Source organism: Rhinatrema bivittatum, chromosome 6 (genome assembly GCF_901001135.1).
Source record: "Rhinatrema bivittatum chromosome 6, aRhiBiv1.1, whole genome shotgun sequence".
Taxonomy (NCBI): domain Eukaryota; kingdom Metazoa; phylum Chordata; class Amphibia; order Gymnophiona; family Rhinatrematidae; genus Rhinatrema; species Rhinatrema bivittatum.
In genome coordinates, this window is record NC_042620.1 from 26,999,749 (window position 1) to 27,022,317 (window position 22,569).

The 22,569-nt window shown below is 45.9% G+C and overlaps 2 protein-coding genes across 5 annotated transcripts in view; one reads left to right on the top strand and one right to left on the bottom strand.

Annotated features, from left to right (window-relative positions):
• EPB41L5 (erythrocyte membrane protein band 4.1 like 5) overlaps window positions 1-16,871 on the top strand; it is a 327,612-nt gene extending 310,741 nt beyond the window's left edge. For all 3 annotated transcript variants that reach the window (XM_029605154.1, XM_029605157.1, XM_029605155.1), the window contains 5 exons: window positions 1,889-1,982; window positions 3,815-3,892; window positions 13,209-13,250; window positions 13,709-13,842; window positions 15,860-16,871. In XM_029605154.1, the coding sequence (XP_029461014.1) occupies window positions 1,889-1,982; window positions 3,815-3,892; window positions 13,209-13,250; window positions 13,709-13,842; window positions 15,860-15,923 (412 nt within the window). In that variant the 3' untranslated portion in view covers window positions 15,924-16,871. The remainder of the gene's footprint in view (window positions 1-1,888; window positions 1,983-3,814; window positions 3,893-13,208; window positions 13,251-13,708; window positions 13,843-15,859) is intronic.
• The window catches only part of LOC115093445 (actin-fragmin kinase-like), a 256,956-nt gene that overhangs the window by 6,718 nt on the left and 227,669 nt on the right, over window positions 1-22,569 (bottom strand). The window lies entirely within an intron of this gene.

Here is a 22,569-nt window from a genome sequence, read left to right on the forward strand (position 1 = left end):
GAGGAAGGCCTTCCTCATCGGCCTTCACAGAGAGAGATACAGACTTGAAATACTGTGTACAATTTTGGAGACCACACTTTTAAAAGGACATAAATAGGATGGAGTCAGATCTGAAGGTGGCTACTAAAATGGTCAGTGGTCTTCGTTCTAAAGCATATGAAGATAGACTTAAAAGATCTAAACATGTATACCCTAGAGGAAAGGGAAGATATGATGGTGAACCTGTTTCAGTGGAAAGGAGGTTCTAAAACCATGAAATAAGGTTGAAAGGGGGTAGACTCAGGAGTAATCTTAGGAAATATTTCTTTACAGAGAGGGTGGTGGATGTGTGGAACAGCCTCCCAGTGGAAGTGGTGGACACAAAAACAGTATCTGATTTCAGGAAAGCATGGGATAAATACAGGGGATCTCTAAGGAAGTGATGGGAATTGTAAAGCTAAATTAATTGGACGGATGGGCAGACTAGATGAGCCATGGTCTTTTTCTGCCATCATCCTGCTGCTCCTGGGGAAAGAGGGTCTCTGGGCTCTCTGTTCTCATCCCCTAATACTCTAGCACTAGTCAGCTGGTTTACTTTAAAGATTAGTAAAATGGTTCTCGGTGAAACATTCTCCAGCCTACCCTATTCAGGTCTCAGACTCTTTAACTGTACCACAGCGTGGACAGTTTTACTCAGTTACGGGCCGATACAGTAAAAATCGCGGGAGAGCGGGCGAGTGCCCAGGACACACTCCTATGCGCGCGATTCAGTAAATTAATTTATTTAAATTAGGGCCCGTGGTAAAAAGAGGCGCTAGGGACACTAGCGCGTCCCTAGCGCCTCTTTTTGGACAGGAGCGGATTCTGTCAGCGGGTTTGACAGCCAACGCTCAATTTTGCCGGCATCGGTTCTCGAGCCTGCTGACAGCCACGGGTTCGGAAACTGGACGCCGGCAAAATTGAGCGTCCGGTTTTCAACCCGCGAGCCGCGGGCTAATTTTAAATTTTTTTTTTTAAATATTTTTTTAATTTTTGGAACCTCCAACTTAATATCGCCATGATATTAAGTTGGAGGGTGCACAGAAAAGCAGTTTGGGTAGGCGCTAATTTCTTAAAGTAAAATGTGCGGCTTGGCTGCACATTTTACTTACTGTATCGCGCGGGAATGACTAATAGGGCCATCAACATGCATTTGCATGTTGTGGGCGCTATTAGTCTCGGGGGGGTTGGACGCGCGTTTTCGACGCGCTATTACCCGTTACTGAATAAGGGGTAAAGCTAGCGCGTCGAAAACGCGCGTCCAAATGCGAATTAACAGTGCGCTCCATCGGAGCGCACTGTACTGTATCGGACTGTAAATGAGTTGTACATATTGAATCATCCTAACATGTTCTTTCATCTTGGCAGTGTGCTACTTAAACAATTACTGGTGAAGTGAAAGATGTTTCTTAGTTTCATTTGCTTATGTTTAAAAACCTACTAGCCAATCATGCAATGCAAGCACACCTACTAAAGAGATCAGATTTGTTTTAGTAATCTTGCAGTTTACGTGTCAGTACCTATTCTGATTTTACAGTTCAAAAAAAATAAGCAAAATAGAGTTTAAGAACCCAAGCAAAATAGAGAAGTTTAAATAAATACTCAATTGTTTTATCTCTTGTATGGATTTGCAGAGCTTTACAAGATTAATCAGTTACAAATGTCCTGCCACAGTCTGCTTGGTCTAAATATATAACTCGGGAGTCTTGTTTGTACAAAAGGACTGCAAGCTGTGAAGTGATCCTTATAACTTTGGTTAAAATACATCACCCTGCTCCTTGTTTTCCATTTCCAATAATGCTGCACTGCAATTAGTCTGTTTTCTGGCTAAAGTCTCTGTTTTGATCCCTGGAATGGTTTCTGGTTTCAGGAACATGCTGTATGAAATTAAGGCCACTGCTGGCCTCATCTCTCCCCCAGTCCCATCTACACCAGATCAAACAGAAGATGTGCGAGGCTTACAAGTAAATCCACCATTTTTTTTTCTTTATATGTGAGTTTTCTTCCAGCTACAACTGAGCCACAATCTCTTAAGAATCTCACCCTGTAAATGTTTCAAGTGACAAATCTCTTAAAAAAAATTTGTTATAAAGGGTCTTGGTCTACAGCAATATTCATAGTACGTCAGCAAAGCAATAAATGGAGACTTCCAATCTATAACTTAGAGGCAGCATCACTGTTGTAAGTGTTGCCTCTGTTCACTTAGGGGACGATGTAATAAGGTGCGCTGAAGCTGCCATGGGTTTGTACCCGCCTGTACACGCATTTGTATGTGCGTTTTCCCACACAAAGCCCTATACAGGTATGTAATAGGGTTTTGTGTGCGGGGAAAAAAGCGCATACAAACGCAGATCTGCGGTTTTTCCTGTGCGAATGCATGCTAATGGCATGCAAAGGAGGTGATTACTTAGTCTTAGGCAATGCAGGGAGCTATGCTAATGCTAGTGCTGTTTTTTTTAATGTGGGTTTTTTACCGCCATGGTCAGAGCACTAGTTAAGTGTCAGCACTGACTCGGGGGAGGCCTATCTCAGTGCCCGAGTGACCTGAAAAGCACCTAGCTGAGCGCCTATCTCTGTGTCCGAGTGGCCAGCTTAGGTAGGTGCTTTTCTGGGCATCCAAGAGGCCAACTTAGGAAGGCGCGTGCCTAGGTGCTTTTCTTGGCATCCGAGTGGCCAGATTCACGAGCAGCTGAGTGTCTGTCTCAGCACCTGAGCGGCCAGATACCTGGCTAGAAGAGCGCATTGCTCAGCAGCAGAGCGGCAAGATTGGTAATTAGCTAGGCATCTTTCTGGGCACCCGATAGGTACTCAGCTGGTTGCAAATCTGGCCTATCTCACTGCCATGCGGTGTGAATTATCATTCGTGTAAATATTTGCCATTTTTCTGTAGCACAGAATTATTCGAAGTATTAAATACATTCCTATTTCTAAATAGGGAGACCTATTTGCTCGTTTGCTTTTATGAGCGGGTTTTCAGCGCAGATGCGGCTGCCTATTACATGGGGCCTAACGGCGCTTAGGTTCGTGCATTTCTTCATGTGTGCACGAATTTCTGCATGCAAATTATATGCATAGTTGGGGTTTTTTTTTACATCCCGCGGAGGCAGCAGCTTTAGCCTCGCGTGGTGATCAAAACGCGTGCTCATAACTGGCGCCTGTTTTGCCGTGGGTCTTATTACATCGGCCCCTTTGAGAGCTAAACATGGTGTCCTGTTTCTGTGTTACTCTGCTTGAGAGTCAGGCGTGCTGACACAGACTTCACATGACTAAATCAAGGACATCCAATAAAAAGAATCCTAATTTCTAATAGGAGTAACACGTTCCAGAACGTATCGTAACTCTACAATACGTTTTGAGCTCTTTCCTCAAGCAGCTTGTTTTCTTATGCCGCACAGTACCTGAGTGACAAGCTGTGTGCCCGACCTGAATGTTGTCTTCACTCTTATATATTCTGGACCTTTTTACAAAAGATCACTTTCTTGGGCCGTTCCATTTGGAGAGCATGGCTGGGATTTTGAGATATTGTCCTCAATAGGAAACCCATTCCAAGGCCATGATTGCTTTGAAACAGCAGCCCCCACTACCCTCCTGGGGTAGTGGGGGCTGCTGCTCCATTCTTGTTTTGCTGCTGTCTGCATTCTAAGCCCACAACCAGCCTGGGAGTCCCAGGGTAGAGTGCCAGCCTCTGGCTGATGTGGTCAAAGATAGTAGTTCACAAATCTGGTAGCTACTGAGCTGTTAAGCAATTTAGGCTAATGACTTAATCAGGCTTATCAATTTCTTTTTATCTATACAGAGCACTGTGGACGATCTGAATAATATACTGGCGTCATTAACAGAGAATCTAATTGATTTTACAGATGCTGCTCCTCAGGTAAAAATTAAACAGACTGCAAATCCAGAGGTGGGGGTGTCCAGTCCCTTTTACTATCCTTTCCCAAATCTGAAAATTATTCATGTGTATTTTTAAGTGACTTTTCATAGATTTACACTCTTGTGTATATTCAAGTCTAATTCTACAAACTACCAGTGTGGTTCCTAAACATGCTAATTTTCTTTAGGCTATAGGCTGATGTGAGAACAAAATGTGACACCATTGTCAGATTGCTGTAACTCGAGAAGAGCTGAAATTTAAGGAGCAGTAAAGGATAAGGAAACAGTGGATCATCTGGGGATGCTGCGGAGGAAGCATTCACAGTCCCTGGTGGAGGAGAGACTTTGACATTCCACAGTGGTGGCATTTGCAGGCCCGGTGTAAGGTGCACACATTCTGTGTTGGAGAAGACGTCCCTTCTGTGGTGGTCTGCCACTTTCCTTCCCCTGGGCTATGGGCTCTCCATTTTCATTTATTAAATTTTAATCTATCAAATACCGAAGTATCCAGACGGATTACAAATAAAAAAAAACAAAACCCAGTGCTGTGGCTGGGCTACTTTGAAGTAAATTTGCTATGCAGTAGAGGTGGGTGAAAAACTAGGGATTTGCATTTGTTTACAACAAATGCAGCCGATTTTCATTTGGGGGTCCTGAAACAAATCCGGGCCCCCCAAATTAAACCTTATTCATTGCATTCATTTTAAATGAATGCAACGAATGCTGGTCCAAAGAGTTGGGCCCAGGCCCTGGCCTAGGCTGAGGCCCCTGGCATCAGGAGCCCACCTCTGGGGCAGGCTCCAGCCAAGGCCCAAATGTCAGGACCCAGCCTCTGGCCTGGGTCTGGATCCAGAACCCGGCCTATGGGCTGGGCCACAGCATTGAGTCTGGGCCTGGGCGCCAACCTAGGCCGAGAAGGTGGACTTGAGTCTGTCAAGGCCGATGTCAACCTACTCAAGGCAGAGGCTTTGGCCTGGGCCTAGGGCAAGGCTAAGGTGGTTCCCCACCAGACGGGGTAAGTGGAGGCCGGGGGGGAATCCTGACTCCAGTATTTTTCAGGATGGATGAGAGGCCTTGATAGGCCCCATTTTTGTTTTTTTGGGAAGGGGGTTAAATGTTTGCTTTGTTTTTTTTCACATGAATTAAATGAATCAAACATTCCTCGAACCGAAATTCATGGGAAAAATCCTCCTGAAAACGAACCAAAAAAGGGAAACAGATTTTTTCCCCTGCACATCCCTACAAAAAACTCAGACCAGTATAGGCTGGTTCCAGATAAGCAGGAAGGAGACAACTGAATGGTACCCAAGGGAAAAAATGTAGAGAGAGCAAGTTGGCCACTTCAGTTTGGGAGAAACAGAATAATATTAATATTTAATGTCTTGCTTAAATTCTCCATTGACAAGCAGGCCTGAACCAACCATAACCAATGGGTGACATCATGGCAATGGCACAGACCTAGCTCTCAGAGCTCAGTAAAAACTTGAGTGAGCATGCTTGGAAGTTCCTGCATGCACATGTTGCCATATGAGCGCCTCAGTTATTAGAAGCAAATGGACTGATTAAGTTTCTAAGAACCAATGTACCTGTTTTCTTGGGTCTGAGTTTGCTGCATGAAGGTCCTGTTTGCTTAACATTAAGCTGGCAGGAGAACTCTTGTTTTCTATGATTGATCTCTTTTTGTTTGTTTTTCACATCAACCAAAGCCATTGGTTACCTACTTTTTTTTCCAAGAGAACATACATGTAAAGGAAAATGGGCTCATCAACTCTTTAGACTGCAAAAGGACTCATCCTCACCATCAAACTTCTCAGTTGTTCATATCATTTGATCTCAATAAATTGAGAAGGGCAGTTGGCAAACAGACCCTGCTTCAACAAGGCTGGGACCCATTTAAAATTCAATATAAAAATTGCCCCAATGCAGGCGAGAATCCTCAAAACACTGCCAGTGTTGGGCAGCTACAGCACTGAGAAGGGTGGCCATGTTCACAGTGTTTGAAGACAGCTTACCAACACCCTTCATAAAAGCAAACACTTGGGGCATTTACCATCCATTTTTTTTTTTTAATATGCAAGTACAATTCTAAAAAATATTGTTACTCACACTGGTGCATGATTACAACAGGCCGTGTATCACACTACTTGAGGCTGATGCCCGCCATAGTGTGCTTATACTGCTTATGATGATACCAGCATTAAGCTTATTGAGTTTTTCACTAGTGTTGGTTTGACCTGAATCCAGCCAGGAATGCTGGTCAGGAAGAGATTGAGTTTTTTGGTAGCACATTCTGGAAACCAGTTTATTAAAATAAGTATTTAGTGACTCATACATAATGAAGTTTTAGCCATTATATCTAAAAGATGATTTTTTGTTAATTTTACAGAATTAGAGTTTTTGAAGGATTTTAACCAGCTGTAGCTAACTTGTTCTGGCAAAGCTTTGGTACATACATACCACTTCTATTTAGGAAACTAATCTCCTGATTACTGAGGCTATTCTCCCATTCTGTTATCTATGGGAAAATGCTTAGTAAATGAGGCCCTCAGTCCTAGTACCTCCAAGTTGCAGGGGGAAATGTTGGACTGCGCTATATCCACAGTGCCCATTCAGGAATAAAATGACACTTTTCCTAGTGTGTAGACAGATGGACTGAGGACCAGTGGGTTTATGCTCTCCTGCCAGCAGATGGAGACGGAACAAGCTGAAGTCACAGTATATATAACCCTGTAGTGACCCCAGCCTGTCAGTGGTCTCCGTCTCCAGCAGATGGTGGACGTGCATCTCCCTATGGGGATTGCTTTGAGCTTTTTGAAAGGAGAAATTTGAAATTCCAAATTCAGGAAAAAAAAGCCCTGTTCTTCTGCGGTGATACCTAAAGGTACCTCCCCCAGTTGAGATTTCCGTGGTCCCTCAGAGGTGTGCCATGGTCTGGTAGCTGGGTTTCCCAGCAAGGACTTAGCTGCTAGTTCAGCTGAAAGCCAGCGGGTGCAGGAGGCCAATTGTGGTGGTGACGTCAGATAGCCTCTCTCTCTCCACAGCTGGACACAGTCTCTGTACTCGGCCGATAAGCGCTGAGCTCAGGTAAGGTTAAAAAAAAAAAGAGAAAGTTTTACTTGAATTAGAGACAGTTAGAGGGGTTTCAGGACTTCCTCCGGTCTCTGTTCTTGGCACACCATGCCAATGTTCGTTCCCGCTCCCGTTGGGGTTGGGGAACTGGGCAGCCTGGCGGGTTGAGCAGCCCATTAGTCTAGGCGCTGTACTTAGGCTTTTTTCTTACACGCTGTGTGGTAGGCCGCAGTAGCCATTTTCGCGCGCTTTTGTGGGTGTTCTGCCTTCTAAAGGACGTTGGTGTGCGCAGTGTGTCTGCTCTGTGCAAGCATTGTGCACTCTGTTTTTGGGCGCGCTTTTTATGTGCACAAACCTTTTTACACGCTTAACTTGGCACACAGGTTGTGCATACGCCTTGCTGCACTTTCCTTTAGGCACTTATTTTTTTGGGCGCATTTCATTTTTCAGCTCAAGCTGTTCCAACGCACATTTACCGCAGCCATGGCGCCAGTAAGCAAAAAGTCTAAGCGTCTTCCCATTTGTTTTGCTTGTCATATAGGGCTTCTCAGCCTGACCTGGCTTCTAACGTGTGTCAGCTCTGCTCAGATGCTCAGGGAGAGTTGTCGTCCTCGGATTTTGCAAAGCCTGGATCTTCCCATCATCATGGGTTGGTCACGGCTTTGACTGGGGGGACCCCAGATCTTGGTTCTTCCTGGACTGGCTCCTCTGCTGGTGAGGGCAGTTTTGTGGGACCAGCTCCAGTTCCTTCTGAATTTGGTCTGGACCCGGTTGCTTTTTCTTGGGTGGAATTTTTTTCAAGGCTTACAAGCTTTTCCTCAGGCGCAGTCCTCCACTTCTGCCATTTGTGTCCGGTCTGACCCTCAGCTGGTGGCTCCTCTCTCTTCCAGTCCTATGCTTAAGCGCTGGAGCTCGCCTCTGCTCCCTGCGGGTGTTCCTGACAGGAATCCGGATGCACTGATAATAAGGTTGATCCTGATTCCCTGGAAGATGAGGAAATTCCTCCAGGCCTGGAACCGTATCGAAGCATGTTGCAGTTCTTTCACTGATTTCCCAGATCTTGAAACAGCTGGGTGTTCCTGATTCGGATGCTATATCAGAACCGAGGAAGAATCCCATTTTGGTTTCCTTACGTAAAGCCTCTTGTTTTTTCCCGGTGATGGATGCCATCCAGGAACTGATTGATCTGGAATGGGATGCCCCAGAGGCAAATTTTAAAAGGGGTCGGACATTGGAAGGCCTGTACACCCTGGATCCGGCTTTGAGAGAGCATTTGCAGTTTCCCAAAGTGGATGCTCTGTTATGTACCATGTCTAAGCGGACTACTATCCCCGTAGAGGGAGGAGTGGCCTTGAAGGATGTTCGTGATAGAAAGATTGGAGCTATTCTTAAGCAGTGGCGATGAATTTAGAGATTGCCTCCTGTTGTGCTCTAGTGGCGAGATGTTGTCTGCTTCTCTCTCAGGAGATTGATGAGTCTGGTGGGGATTCCAGAGCAGTTATGGAGCCTGCTGCCACCATTTTAGTAGACACAGGCTGTGATTTGGTCCAGACCTCGGCCAGAAGAGTGGCTTCGGTGATAGCGGCCAGGCGTCAACTCTGGGTGCGAAATTGGTCAGCTGACACAGCTTCCAAAGCCAATCTTACCAAGATGCCCTTTAAAGACTCACTCTTGTTTGGGAGCGAGTTGGAGAAACTGACCAGAAAATGGGGCAAGTCTTCAGTTCCTTGGTTGCCGGAGGATAAGAAGCAATTGTAGCGCCCCTTTGGTATGAAGGGTCGTTTCCGGGATTCCAGGCATTTTCATTCCTGCAGGGGGACAACCTTTCAGTGGACTTGGTCTTTCGGTAGGTCTCAATCCTTTCGTCCCCAGCAGCCCAAGAGAGGAGCGGGCTCAGGTGGTGGACCTTCCCGAGCTTCCCAGTGAAGGAATATGACGAGTGAGGTTATCAGATTTGCGGATGATACAAAATTATTTAGAGTAGTTAAATCACAAGCGGACTGTGATACATTATAGGAGGACCTTGCAAGACTGGAAGATTGGGCATCCAAATGGCAGATGAAATTTAATGTGAACAAATGCAAGGTGTTGCATATAGGGAAAAATAACCCTTACTGTAGTTACACGATGTTAGGTTCCATATTAGGAGCTACCAACCAGGAAAAAGATCTAGGCATCATAGTGGATAATACTTTAAAATCGTCGGCTCAGTGTGCTGCAGCAGTCAAAAAAGCAAACAATGTTAGGAATTATTAGGAAGGGAATGGTTAATAAAACGGAAAATGTCATAATGCCTCTATAATTGCTCCATGGTGAGACCACACATTGAATACTGTGTACAATTCTGGTCGCCACATCTCAAAAACGTTTTGATGGAGAAGGTAGAGAGAAGGGCAACCAAAATGATAAAGGGGATGGAACAGCTCCCCTATGAGGAAAGGCTGAAGAGGTTAAGGCTGTTCAGCTTGGAGAAGAGACGGCTGTGGGGGGATATGATAGAGGTCTTTAAGATCATGAGATGTCTTGAATGAGTAGATGTGACTCTGTTATTTACACTTTCGAATAATAGAAGGACTAGGGGGCATTCCATGAAGTTAGCAAGTAGCACATTTAAGACTAATCGGAGAAAATTCTTTTTCACTCAACGCACAATAAAGCTCTGGAATTTGTTGCCAGAGGATGTGGTTAGTGCAGTTAGTGTAGCTGGGTTCAAAAAAGGTTTGGATAAGTTCTTAGAGGAGAAGCCCATTAACGGCTATTAATCAAGTTTACTTAGGGAAAATTGCATCAGAAGCATGGGATCTTCTTGGTGTTTGGGTAATTGCCATGTTCTTGTGGCCTGGTTTGGCCTCTTTTGGAAACAGGGTGCTGGGCTTGATGGACCCTTGGTCTGACCCAGCATGGCAATTTCTTATGTTTGCCGACCCACCTTCTGGAACAGGAAATAGGGGGACGTCTCTCTCTTTTATCGGAGGTGGGTCGAGATCACATCGGACCAGTGGGTCCTGGAGGTGATACGTGAAGGATATGCACTGGAATTTCGCAGTATTCCTCGGGTCGTGTTCATGATGTCCCCTTGCCACTCCCCGCAGAAGAATCAGGCAGTGGAGTTCACGCTTCAATGGCTCCTCAGACTGAGGGCTGTGGTTCCAGTGCCTATGTCTCAAGAAAGTATGGAGCGATATTCCATTTATTTTGTTGTGCTCAAGGAGGGCTCCTTTTGTCCCATCTTGGATCTCAAGAGGGTCACCCGTCACTTAAAGGTGACTCATTTTCAAATGGAAACCTTAAGCTCTGTAATAATGGCGGCGCAGTCAGGGGAATTTCTGACCACCTTGGATCTGTCAGAGGCTTACCTTCATATTCCCATCCGATTGGAATTCCAACACCTTTTCTACGCTTTGTGGTGTTGGGGTGCTATTATCAGTTTTGGGCGCTGCCTTTTGGTCTAGCCACCACTCCAAGAACATTTTCCAAGATTATGGTGGTGGCCTTGCGAAAAGAAGGAATCCTGGTGCACCTGTATTTGAATGACTGGCTGATTCGAGCCAAGTCTCAGGAAGAGAGCCGCCTCATGACACATAAGATGATCTCCTTATTGAGGGAGCTCGGTGAGTAGTGAACCTGACCAAGAGCAATCTTCAATCATCCTAGACACTGGAGTATCTGGGGTCCAGTTCAACATGGGACAGGACAGAATTTTCCTACCGGAAGTTCAGATCTAGAGATTGATGTCTCAAGTGCGTCAGTTGATGAACACCATATGCCCAACGTTGTGGCCTTACCTACAGGTACTTTGCTTGATGGCAGCTACCCTGGAAGTGGTACCATGGCAAGGCCGTATATGTGTCCTCTTCAGTGCTCTCTGCTATGTCGTTGAAATCCACAGTCTCAGGCTTATGTGGTTTGGCTCTACTTGCCAATGGAAATCTGCTCCCGCTTCCAGTGGTGGTTGTAGGAGGATCATCTGAGAAAGGGAGTTCCCTTGTCCTCTCCAGCCTGGTTGGTATTCACGACAGATGCGAGTCTCCACAGTTGGTGGGCTCCTTATCTGGAGTTAACGGCCTAGGGTTGCTGGAATGTCGAAGATTCCCACTGGAGGAGGCCCGGGCAGTATAGCTGGCATGCTTGCAGTTCAGCCACAAGCTGTGGAGTCAAGTGGTTCGTGTGAGTGTCGCAGAAAATAGACCAGCCGATGGAATGGGCGGAAGGTCATCTGCAGATAATCTCAGCCTCTAACATTGCAGGAAAAGACAACGTAAAAGTGGACATTCTCAGCAGGGAGAGTCTGCACCCTGGAGAGTGGGTGTTGTCAGCCGAGGCATTTCAGCTGATTGTGGATCGCTGGGGCCTTCCGTTCCTATACCTGCTGGCGACTTCTCGAAATGCGAAGGTTCCTCGCTTCTACAGTTACAGGAGAGATCCATGGTCCCTGGGAATATACACTTTCGTACAGGTCTGGCCAGAAGACAGATTGCTTTATGCCTTTCCTCTGTGACCCTTGCTGGGCAGGATAATTCACAAGATCGAAGGCCACAGGGGGCTAGTACTCCTGGTGGTGCCGGACTGGCCCAGGTGTCTGTGGTGTGCGGATTTGCAACAACTCCTGGTACAGACCCCCCTTCGTCTTCCACTGCACATGGATCTGCTTCAGGATCTGACTCGATTCTGTCTCATAGTTTGGTCCTTGCGAGGGCTCGCTTGTTAAAGCATGGTTATTCCTCTGCAGTGGTTGCCAGTTTACACCACATTCGCAAGTTCTCCACTTCCTTGGCTTATGTGTGGGTCTGGGGGGGTTTTGAGGCATGGTGTGGGGAGCGGGGGTGTTCTTCCTTGTTCGGTTAAGATCCCTCTCATTCTGGATTTTTTGCAGGATGGATTGAATAAAGGCTTGGCCCTTAATTCCTTGAAGGTGCAGATTGCAGCTCTTGCCTGTTTCAGAGGCCTGGTGAATGATGTTTCCTTGTCATCTCATCCTGGTGTGGCCCGTTTTATTGAAGGAAGTAAAGTACCTTAGGGCCTCCCTTCCATTGTGGAGTCTTAGCTTGGTGCTGGACCTTTTTGGTGGGCCCTACGTTCCAACCACTGCGTAACCTTTCCTTACGGTTGTTGACTTTGAAGATTGTGTTCCTGGTGGCTATATGTTCTGTGCATTGGATTTCTGAACTTTGTCTTGCCGGGAGCTGTTACTTCGGGTGACTCCGGGGGCGTCACCTTCTTGCCCAAGGTAGTCTCGGACTTTCATTTGAATCAGTCCATCTCCTTGCCATCCCTGAATAAGGTCAGGAATGCGGAGGAGTTTCGCCTTTTGCGCTCCTTGGATGTGAAGCATCTTGTTGTGCGGTATCTGGAGGTCTCTGAGTCTTTTCGAAAGACGGATCACCTGTTTGTTCTCCATAATGGGAGTAAGAAGGGCGCTCCAGCTTTATGGGCTACCATTGCTTGTTGGATTAAGGAGGTGGTCATGGCTGCATATGTGGATGCTGGAAAGCTGTTGCCTACTCAGGTTAGGGCTCATTCCGCTAGGGCTCAGGAAGTGTCTTGGGTGGAGGTTAGTCTGTTGGCTCCCGTCAATATCTGCTGAGCTGTGACGTGGTCCTCCTCACACACTTTTTCCAGGTTTTATTGTCTGGATGTGCAGGCCCAGGTCCTGAGTCCCTCTGTCTACACGCTAGGAAATGAAGAAATTACTTATCTGATAATTTCATTTTCCTTAGTGTAGACAGATGGACTCAGCTTCCCGCCCTCAGCTGCCACATGAGTGTGTCAATAGTCCTTCTGTGGAGCTCTGGGTCCCAACGTGTTACTGGTAAGTCTTCATCCAGTCCCTAGCTTGGGGTACCTAAACTCTTATGTGAGTTCAATGTTTTTGGTTGATTGAGTACAGTTCTGGTTATCTGTTTTTAATCAAGTTTTTTGCTAGTCTGTCCAGGGCATACTGGCAGGCTGGGGTCACTGCAGGGTTATATATATACTGTGACGTCAGCTTGCTCCATCTCCATCTGCTGGGAGGGGAGCATAAACCCACTGGTCCTGAGTCCATCTGTCTACACTAAGGAAAACAAAATTATCAGGTAAGTAATTTCTCCATTATTAGCAGGGCTGGTTATGAGAACAGACTTTACCTTTTCACATAGAACTGAAATTCTTAGAGGATGATCCTCAGTCTCGCTGAGATTTAATATTCCCCCATTCAGTTTACAGGGTGCAAAGAGGAATGTTCACAGTTTATCTCTTTGCTTCATTAGGTGTCATCCTATCTGGCAGTTACACCCAAATGGAAACTACCTGTAAGTGATTTATATATATTTTTTTTAATTAGAATGATTCTATTTTAACCTATATTGGTTTATTTTATCTTTTCGTTTCTGCACTTTTCTAGCATTCTTCCCCAGGGCACCTTACATAAATTGGGCATTGTCACTGCTGAATGACAGCGGCATATATACAACAAGATCAGTGGCGAGAAAGAATCGTTTAGTTAGTTTAGGAAGCCTGATTTATACAAGGAACAAAACAAAAGGACTAGAGAGAACCATAGATGCATTTGTAGGTTAGTAGAAGAATTTTGAGGAGAAAAAAAACAAACATTTCATTGGCAGTTAGTATAAATCAGTGAGGAGAGGGGGCAGTTGGTAAAGAAATCAGACAGATGAATTTTGCATTTGGAATGATATTTATGTAAAAATCCACTCCCCCTGTCTCGAAGTGCCATGTTTCTTGTTTTTCTTGCGTTTCTCCTGTTTAGAGTGGATCCATTTCAAACGGGCTTTTGGGAAACGAGGTCACTTTACCTGCAAAGGTACCCAATGACAATCCTGAGACTCTTCAGGCATCAGCATCATTGCTGCCTGCACAGCCACCCATGCCAGCTGTTAAAAGGCAAGGAAGACTGCATCATAATATATGCGTCACAATTCTTAAAAGCTTACTACTTTGCACCTTTATATCTGCTTAGAAAAAATTGTGAATATTAATTGGAGACGCCCAGTGTAGTGTAGATGGAAAGAGAAATAAGCTATGTTCAGCCTGCTTGCATAAACCTTTACCACCACCTTCATGTTCCTATTTTCCTTCCTCACCCCTCAGTCCTGTAGTTTCTGGAAAGGATGCTACCTCACATATTTCCCTAATTCAGGCGACCTGAGCATCCCCTGGTAGTGCTGGGTTGCTGTTGGGTGTTTCCAGTAAGATTTTATAATGCCCAGCTTTAAGATACAGGTGTTGGAGAGAACCTGGCCTCTGCTCTGAACACAGAATTGTGTAATCTCTACCATCCTAGCCCCATAAATCTCCCCTACAAAATCCCTGCCTCTTGTAGGGATGTTGTGTAGGATGTAAGAGCTAGTCCTGGGGGAATTCTGTGCTACTGCGAAGCACAGAATTCCCCTCCTGTGCAGAATTGCCAAATTCTGCGCAGAAAATAGCAGAAGAGACCCCGGCATGCCGCAAACGGAGCTTGCACCGTTCGCGGCAAAGAGGAAGGTCCTGGCGCGCCATTCGTAGCAAAGAGGAAGGCCCTGCCACACCATGAACGGAGCGCGCATCGTTTGCAGCGAAGAGGAAAACCGCCACGGGATGCGCTCTGCTCTTGGCGAAGAGGAAGGCCCTGGCTTGTCGTGCTCCGCTCGCAGTGAAGAGGAAGCCCCCGGTGAGAGGGAATGTGTCTAGAGAGGTGTTTGAGAGGGGAGGGGGTGAGTGAGAGAATGCAGGGGGGGGTGAGAGCAAGGGATGAGCGGGAGGGGGGTGTGAGAGAGAGAGAGCAGGGGTAAGGGGGGGTGAACGAGCAGGGGGGGTATGAGCGAGACTAGGGAAGGTAAGCAGGGGGGTGTGAGAGAGCATGGGGAGGTACTTGAGTGTGGGTGCCAGAGAGAGGGAGCCTATATGAGGAGATTGTGAAGGAGTGTGTATGTGTGTGAGAGATTGGGAGCTGGTGTGTAAAAAAAGGGATCGTGTGTATGCGAGGGTGCTAGCCTGTGTGTAGGGATTGTGTATGCGTGAGAGAGTCTGTGTGAAGGGGTACAAGAGAGAGAGACATAGGTAGCCTGTGTGAGGGTGTATGTGTGAGAGAGAAAGAGAGCTTGTGTAGGTGTGTATGCAAGAGAGAGGGACCCTGTATGAGATGATGTGTGTGTGCGAGTGAGAGAGCCTGTTTGAGGGTGTGTGTGTGTGTGCACTAGAGAGAGGGAGAATGTGGAATAGACTTAGTTTTTGGGTACTTGCCAGGTTCTTATGGCCTGGATTGGCCACTGTTGGAAACAGGATTCTGGGTTTGATGGACCCTTGGTCTGACCCAGTATGGCATGTTATTATGTGTGAGAGAGGGAGCCTGTGTGAGGGGCAGTACTGAGAACAGGATCAAATTCTGGGACTGGCAATAGAGTGGAAGGGGTTGAGCCTAGAGGTGGAGGGGAGAGATACTGACAGGTGGAGGAGTTGGAGCCTGAGAGGGCAAAGTGGGCAGGGGAGTAGGGAGAGCGAGTGGAAGGGACACTTAAACTGAATTTCTAGGGAAATTCTGCTCAAAATATTTAAAATTCTGCATCTTTAAGAAATAATTTTTTCTGTATTAATTTAAAATGTAATTACTTAAAAACTGTCATGTAAATTGTGTTATTTTGACCAATATAAAGTTTGCAGAATTTTAAGTTATTGTGCACAGAATTTTAAATTTCTTTGCGCAGAATTCCCCCAGAAGTAAAGAGCATGGTTTTCTGCGCAGCAGTTTGCAAGGCTGAAAAATACTTCTTTTCATTTAGATTTTGATCTGTTTTTCCTTAACTGATAAGAGAAAAAATAAGTGATTAACAATTGTAGGTGCTCAGTTATTGGTGAGTTTTCATAATAAAGGGTAAACCTGGATATTTATTACTTTTTGTCTTTTTAACATTTATTTTAGTGCTATTACTCAGATCAGTGAGGAGCTTGCCATACCTAAATGCTTACTAACCACAGAACTGTGAGCGAGGACAAGCTTTCGTGATTGTCACCTTTCTGATCACTGGAATATCATTTTACCATTGCACAAAAGCTTCATTGCTGAAATACACTGGAAGACCTCTGGATGGCTTCCTGTGTGAAGGAGAATGGCCTGAGGCTGTGACCAACCCCTCCACCCCCAACTGAAACTGCACAAAAGACTTCACGAAAGATAACTGACAAACTGGAAACAGCTTTGGGCATTCAGGAAGGGCTCTTGAGCATTTGGCTGAAGCTGTCGTCTTCCTACTGGTCATGAGGGAAGCTCTGTCCCACTGCTGTATTGTGTGACTTGATAATGATGGAAGTAGGAACAAATAAGTAGCGCCACCCTGTGGTCAGTGCTAGAACTGGTGGCTAACGTCTTGGAATACTTAACCTTGATCCAGTTAAGCTTCTGTGGATTACTAAATATTCAAAGAAGCAGCAGCTGGAGAGAACTGAAAATCCATTTTGACTAGAGATGCAAATAAATCTGCCCTTCTGTATAATCTGCTAGAGAAAATGGTTTAGCCTTCTGTTAACATATCTGCTGTTTGATCATCAGAGCACCCTAAATTGCTTAAGAATATCATTCTTGAGCGTAACAATTTGAAAATCCTTTGCCTTACGTAGGTGCATTATACTATGTATATTTCCCCAATTGTATTTAAATGGTGTTCTGCACTTCCCCCATCATGGTTGACTAATGAAGGCAGGGGGGGGGGGGGGGGGAGTATTTTTTTTTTATTAACTTTTTTCCTTTGGTTGAATAATTTACTGTCAGCACCTCTTTCTGATACTGTATTTGTAGGCTGGGAAATGATGTGGAACACTGGATTCTGAGATCACTGAATTAGTTTGGGTTGAAAGCAGATTATACAGGATAAAGCTGCTACTAGCAGTAAGAGGATACGGAAGATTTGAAATAAAAGTACATTTCTTACCTGCCACATGCGCAGTGTTGCTAATAGCAGAGAAATTGAGAGAAAACTGTATGAGGACTGTGCATGTCATGCTAGGCTGCCTCTGTGAACCTTGGAAAGGACAAGGCAGCCAGAGGAGAATCTGAACTATTGACTTCAGCATTTGGTTTTAATTATTGAAATTGTTAGATGTACAAGAAGCTAATTTTTCCAAAACATGAGGAACGCTGGGTCTAGAAGCAGTGCATATTAGTGTAAACCTTTTTTAAAAGAAGACAATTACTCTTGGCTGTAAACAGCACTATACAGATATATAGAGGAGCCACACCATACGCCCTGAAGTTTACAATCTAGCCAAGCCCAGACAAAGTACATGTCCCGAGGCCTCCTGTTTATTATATGGTTTAAAAAAAGAGAGAAAAAATCTTTCTGCACCATGGGGTCGATTTTCAAAGCTGCACACAGCCGTCCATGTGCGCGCAGTTCCCAGCACGAGCACATGGATGTGCCGATTTTATAACATGCGTGTGCCGGAGCGCACATGTTAAAATCTGATGGTTGCATGTGCGTGTGGCACACGCAGGGGGGGCAAATTTTCAAGTAATACACAAACGACACAATCAGGCCTCCCCAGTTCCCTATCCCCCTGCCTAACCTTTCTTCCCTTCCCCTCTCCACCCTTACCCCTAACCCCTACCTAGCTACCTGAACACTTTTTATTTTACCACTTACTGCTCCTCTAGAGCAGACGTTTCTGTCCGGCGAGCACTTCCCTGTGACAGCGGCTAATGGCCGCTGTCCCTGCCCGCCCCTTTTTCAGGGCCCGGCACTTGTGTGCATTCTGGGGTTTATGCGCGTGGCTGGGCCCATTTTAAAATGTGTGCGGTGCGCACAAGGCCCACCCACTCTCATAAGCCCTGGTTTTTACACGCACGGGCCTTTGAAAATCCAGGCTTATGTTCTACCCATTAACAGCAGAAGTAAATTTCTCATGCTGGACATAAATACTGTGTATTGTGGGACAACAGTGCAAGCTGCCGTCCCCAGTGCTGTCACTTTTTCCATCGATGAGTAGATGGAATTAGCCATTTCATGTGGGTGACATCAGGCAGTACCAAACAGACCCTCTCTCCAAGATGATAGAGCTTTGAGTTCTACTGAGCATGTGTGGGGGTTGTCTTGTGAGTCTGATCAGTCATTTTTTGTCCAAACACAACATGACTGTGAATTCATGCTGTCCTAATAATTTTTCTCTAAAAATCCTTAAAACCTTTTAAATTCAATATTTTTCTTCAGTAGCCTTGCTGATTCTGCAGCCCCACAACAGCACTTTTCAGTGCTACCAAAAAAAAAAGCGTGACCACCTCGTCCATCATGTCTGGCCAGAAGACGTCAACAATGGTAAGCGGTTTTAAAACTTGTATCTGTGGAAAGATGGTCTTTCACTGACAGACATGAAATGTGTGTTACCAATGTCTCAGCCCAGAACATGACTACAATTATTGCTATGCCTGTGGACAGATGCCCCTGTGCTTACAGCATGCTAGGGTGCTTCACATCAAGGAATTCCACAAATCACTCCAGAGATACAGTAGGATCTCGTCCCGCAGTATTGCCACGTCTGCCTCATGGGGAAAGGAGTTGAGCAGGAGCTCCTCTAAAACTCCCCTGTCCACTCAGGATGAAGCCACAGGGTTAAGTTCGACCAGCTGCCCTACATCAAAGACAAAGCAGCATCAGTCACTGGAAGCAGCTTGAATCACGGCTGCATTCTAAACTTGAAGCTTTTCTTACCTGTCCCTCAGCAAGAAAACTACTATCCACAACCACTCCTAGATGCAGAAGAGGGCATCCGCCACCTACTTCAATCAGTCTACGAATCCTTCTATTCTGTTTCACATAGCTCCTCAACCTCCACTGGGGCTATAGATGTGTATGGCATGGTTTTGAGCAAGTAGCTTCCACAAGGACATCCACAAAATAATGGCAGACCTCCCCTGATTGGGGGTCAGTCTTTTTGGCAGAAAGTTAAAAGAGATGGATGTTCAGATAAAGACCAAAATATGGCAGTGCAAGTGCTCTTGACGGCTCCTGAACAGCCCTCCATGATAAGACATCACTTCTACCCTTACAAATGACTATACTTCCACAGGAGTCCCTACCGATCTTTTGAACAATACTGCCTACCAGGCTTCAACAAAGAGAATGCCATCAGCTGAAAACTACACAACAGGCCCAGCCCAAATCAGGGCCTAGTATTTGATCCTCCAAACAAACTTAAGAACATGCCATACTGGGTCAGACCAAGGGTCCATCAAGCCCAGCATCCTGTTTCCAACAGAGGCCAAACCAGGCCACAATTACCTGGCAAGTACCCAAAAACTAAGTATATCCCATGCTACTGATGCTAGTAATAGCAATGGCTATTTTCAAAGTCAACATGATTAATAGCAAATAATAGGCTTCTCCAAGAACTTATCCAAACCTTTTTTAAATCCAGCTACACTAACTGCACTAACCACATCCCCAGCAACCAATTCCAGAGTTTAATTGTGCATTGAGTGAAAAAGAACTTTCTCTGATTAGTTTTAATTGTGTTACCTGCTAACTTCATGGAGTTCCCCCTAGTCTTTCTATTATCCAAAAGAGTAAATAACCGATTCACATTTACCTGTTCTAGACCTCTCATGATTTTAAACACCTTTATCATATCCCCCCTCAGCCGTCTCCTCTCCAAGCTGAGCAGCCCTAACCTCTTTAGTCTTTCCTCATTGGGGAGCTGTTCCATCCCCTTTATCATTTTGGTCGCCCTTCTCTGTACCTTCTCCATCACAACTATATCTTTTTTGAGATGCGATGACCAGAATTGTACACAGTATTCAAGGTGCAGTCTCACCATGGAATGATAGGCATTATGACATTTTCCATTTTATTCCTCATTCCCTTCCTAATAATTCCTAACATCCTGTTTGCTTTTTTGACTGCTGGAGCACACTGCGCTGACAATTTCAATGTATTATCCACTATGTTGCCTAGATCTCTTTCCTGGGTGGTAGCTCCTAATAAGAAACCTAACATCGTGTAACTATAGAACGGGTTATTTTTCCCTATATGCATCACTTTGCACTTGTCCACATTAAATTTCATCTGCAATTTGGATGCCCAGTTTTCCAGTCTCACAAGGTCCGCCTGCAATTTATCACAATCCGCTTGTGCTTTAACTACTCTGAATAATTTTGTATCATCTGCAAATTTAATTACCTCACTCGTCATATTCCTTTCCAGATCATTTATAAATATAGGGGTAGATTTTCAGACGAGCGCGAACAGCCTACTTTTGTTTGCGCTCCAGGCGCAAACAAAAGTACGCTGGATTTTAGTAGATACGCGCGTAGTCGCGCGTATCGGCTAAAATCCTGGATCGGCGCGCGCAAGGCTATCGATTTCGTATAGCCTGCGCGCGCCGAGCCGCGCTGCCTACCCCCGTTCCCTCCTAGGCCGCTCCGAAATCGGAGCGGCCTAGAAGGGAACTTTCCTTTGCCCTCCCCTCACCTTCCCCTCCCTTCCCCTACCTAACCCACCCGCCCGGCCCTGTCTAAACCCCCATCCTACCTTTGTCGGGGGATTTACGCCTCCCAGAGGGAGGCGTAAATCCCCGCGCGCCAGCGGGCCTCCTGCGCGCCGGGCCGCGACCTGGGGGCGGGTACGGAGGGCGCGGCCACGCCCCCGGGCCGTAGCCACGCCCCCGTACCCGCCCCCAAAACGCTGCCGACACGCCCCCGCAACGCCGCGCGCTCCGGCCCCGCCCCCCGACACGCCTCCCGACACGCCCACTCCGAAAACCCCGGGACTTACGCGAGTCCCGGGGTTCTGCGCGCGCCGGTGAGCCTATGTAAAATAGGCTCACCGGCGCGCAGGGCCCTGCTCGCGTAAATCCGCCCGGTTTTTGGGCGGATTTACGCGAGCAGGGCTCTGAAAATCCGCCCCATATTGAAAAGCACGGGTCCCAGTACAGATCCCTGAGGCACTCCCCTGCCCACTCTCTTCCACTGAGAAAATTGTCTATTTAATCCTTCTCTCTGTTTCCTGTCTTCTAACCAGTTTATAATCCACGAAAGGACATTACTACCTATCCCATGACTTTTTTCTTTTCCTAGAAGCCTCTCATGAGGAACTTTGTCAAATGCCTTCTGAAAATCCAAATACACTATATCTACCAATTCACCTTTATCCACATGTTTATTAACCCCTTCAAAAAAGTGAAGCAGATTTGTGAGGTAAGACTTGCCCTGGGTAAAGCCATGCTGACTTTGTTCCATTAAACCATGCCTTTCTATAAGTTCTGTGATTTTGATCTTTCGAACACTTTCCACTATTTTTCCTGGCACTGAAGTCAGGCTAACTGGTCTATAGTTTCCCGGATTGCCCCAACAATCTCAACATTTTCTGGAGGAATGGCATCAGATCACCAAGGACCCATGGGTCCTTCAAATTGAACAGTCTGGGTATCAGGTGCATTTTTCCCAACCACTGTCCCTTCCACAATGTTGAGCACTTCTTCTAGATCCATCTCATCTACCGCAGCTTAATCTGAAAATCCAATCAGAGCCAACAATAAAGCCAATTCCAGTGATTCAAAATACATGAGGTTTCTATTTTCAGTATTTTCTTATGCAAAGAACACAGGGAATTTTGACCCATTCTGGACTTGAGATGTCTGAACAAACATTCTCCAAGAGAAATTCAAAATGAATTCCCTCAGCACTACTCTTGCTTACATACAGAAGGGAGAATGGATGTGTGCCTTGAATATAAATATTTGCACTCACATACACATCCACCCTTCTTCGTGGCACTACATCCACTTCCAGGTGAATTCTTCCTACTACCACTATAGAGTATTCTTGTTTGGCCTCTTGTCAGCCTCATAGTAGAGGCAGCTCATCTCTGTCACCAGGAGTACAAGTTGTCCTGTCCCTGAACAATTGGCTCGATGATAGGTCTTCTATACTGCTTAGGACTCAAAGACTTAAATTTATAAGGACTTGGATAAACTTGCTGTAGCAAAGACCATGCCTGTCTCCCAACTGAGCAAACACCATGATGTCGCTCATCCTCATCCTTCTCTCTTTTCCACGCTCATCAGCGAGAAGGCTCCTCATAGTCCTCTGTCACATTGCAGCAGCCAACCATGTGCTCCCGCTGACCTGTCGTCATATCTGCTACCTCCAGTGGGGTCTATATACCCAGTACAAAATACAGCTATGAAACGGAAGTTGCATTGATGGCTGTGCCCCAGGTTCTCAAGGAAGGAGCCCCTCTTCGCTCGCTCCCCTATCAAGTAGTACTGGTAATTAATGCTTCCACCAAATGGTGGGGAGCACACACCGTGACCATTCAAACACAGGGTATCTGGAGTCTTCAAAAGAGCTGCTATCAAATCAGTGTATATGATTGCTTTCAACTCTGGAAGACTACCTTTGTACATCTCCTTAAGGGTAAGAGCATTCTGGTTCAAATATAAAACATGGCAAACTGGTTGCTGTCAACAAGCATGGAGGAACAGCATCATGGTCTCTCTGCTACAGAGCCTTAAAAATCTGGAACTGGGCAGAAAGAAATTGAGCTGTTCTACAGGCAACTGTTGATCGGGCATCTCCATCACACTGGCAGATCAACGCAGCAGAGTGTTTGTTTCAACCATACACGTGGTCTCTGCAGCAAT